A 1,316-nucleotide genomic window follows, 5' to 3' on the forward strand; every position below is an offset into this window, starting at 1 on the left:
GGCAGTTTAAACATGTAGAATAAGTTAAGGCACAAATGTAACGAATAAAATCTAAAAATAACTTCTATACAGAACAAGAACTGCTCTCCCAACCAAACATGTTAATTTGAAGATGTACCACAAAAAAACAATTTTTAAAACTTTACACAAGACCATATACCATCAAGTTATGTCATATCAGAAAGGATTGTCAGACTATCTAGAGATCAAAACAGAAACTAAACTTACCCATTCAAAAGTTGTGTAGATTTTCTCAATTCGTTTATTTCCCTGTTCACCAGCTCACTCTTTCGAACTTCATAAGCAGCGACAGCTTGATGTACAGGCATAGGCACTAAATCTTGGAAAAGATCTGAAAACCAAAAGTATTAGTAGTTAAACGACTATAATGAATCAACTTCAACAACCTCTTATTATTATATTTAAAAAATATAGAAAAACAGAATCACCTTTGAAACTATGTGATAAGTGTTGCGGCAATGGCATCTGTTTAGCAAGAGCAGCTCGTGGAATGGGCGCCAAAAACTTGGGATCGGGAATCCTCTCATGGTATATAAAATCGTTGTCTTTATGGGCCTCGACAAGAGCCCGTTCAGCTTTGTTCACATAATCCTGGAATAGTGTTGGCCGCCCGGATCTTGTTTGGCCTGCTTTCAATAACTCCACAGCTTTCTATGAAAAATATTCAACAATTCATATATCATTAATAAATTCTCATATTTTTTCAACCAATAAAACATATATAGATATAAAATATAAGTTTTAATTTGACCAAACCAGACACTGTACGTACTAAAAATGATTCATTTTGTTCATAATTTTTTTACTGAAAAAATTTACTTGGCCAGTCTATAACCCAGGAAAATCCATTCAGCAAAAAGGCCCATCGCAATCCGATGAACAGTATGGCAGTGCATAAAGTACAAATAAATATAGATTTTCATAAATTAGATGAGTGATAAGTCGTTCTCTTATTATCATAAATTTTGGGGAGAGAACATGGAATAAAAAAATGCATTCAAAATAAAGGAATGATACTTATCTTCAAGGTAAATAGAACATTTAAACTGACTGTTGAGAGGAAAAACTAAGGTTAAGTATATGGAATCAAGTAGTAAAAATTTCTACTTTTGATTTTCACGATATTACAACTTGCCTACAGATCGAGAATTTAAAAATGTCTTTTAGACATCCACACTTTTATTTGAAAACAAAAATGTCATTGTCTGCAATATAATAAAGAAATACATAATAATGGGGATAAATATACCAAAAATTGGCTCAAATATTTATATATTGGCTAATAAATGGTCTTT

At 31.7% G+C, this 1,316-nt stretch overlaps 1 protein-coding gene across 2 annotated transcripts in view; it reads right to left on the reverse strand.

The window, feature by feature from the left end:
- Positions 1-1,316, reverse strand: part of ALiX (programmed cell death 6-interacting protein-like protein AliX) — a 34,422-nt gene that overhangs the window by 22,805 nt on the left and 10,301 nt on the right. For both annotated transcript variants that reach the window (XM_067052318.1, XM_067052317.1), the window contains exons 7-8: positions 450-672; positions 229-352 (exon numbers count right to left, since the gene is read on the reverse strand). In XM_067052318.1, the coding sequence (XP_066908419.1) occupies positions 229-352; positions 450-672 (347 nt within the window). The remainder of the gene's footprint in view (positions 1-228; positions 353-449; positions 673-1,316) is intronic.

This window comes from Halyomorpha halys, unplaced genomic scaffold, assembly GCF_000696795.3.
Source record: "Halyomorpha halys isolate HHAL.00 unplaced genomic scaffold, Hhal_1.1 Scaffold44.1, whole genome shotgun sequence".
Classification (NCBI taxonomy): Eukaryota; Metazoa; Arthropoda; class Insecta; order Hemiptera; family Pentatomidae; genus Halyomorpha; species Halyomorpha halys.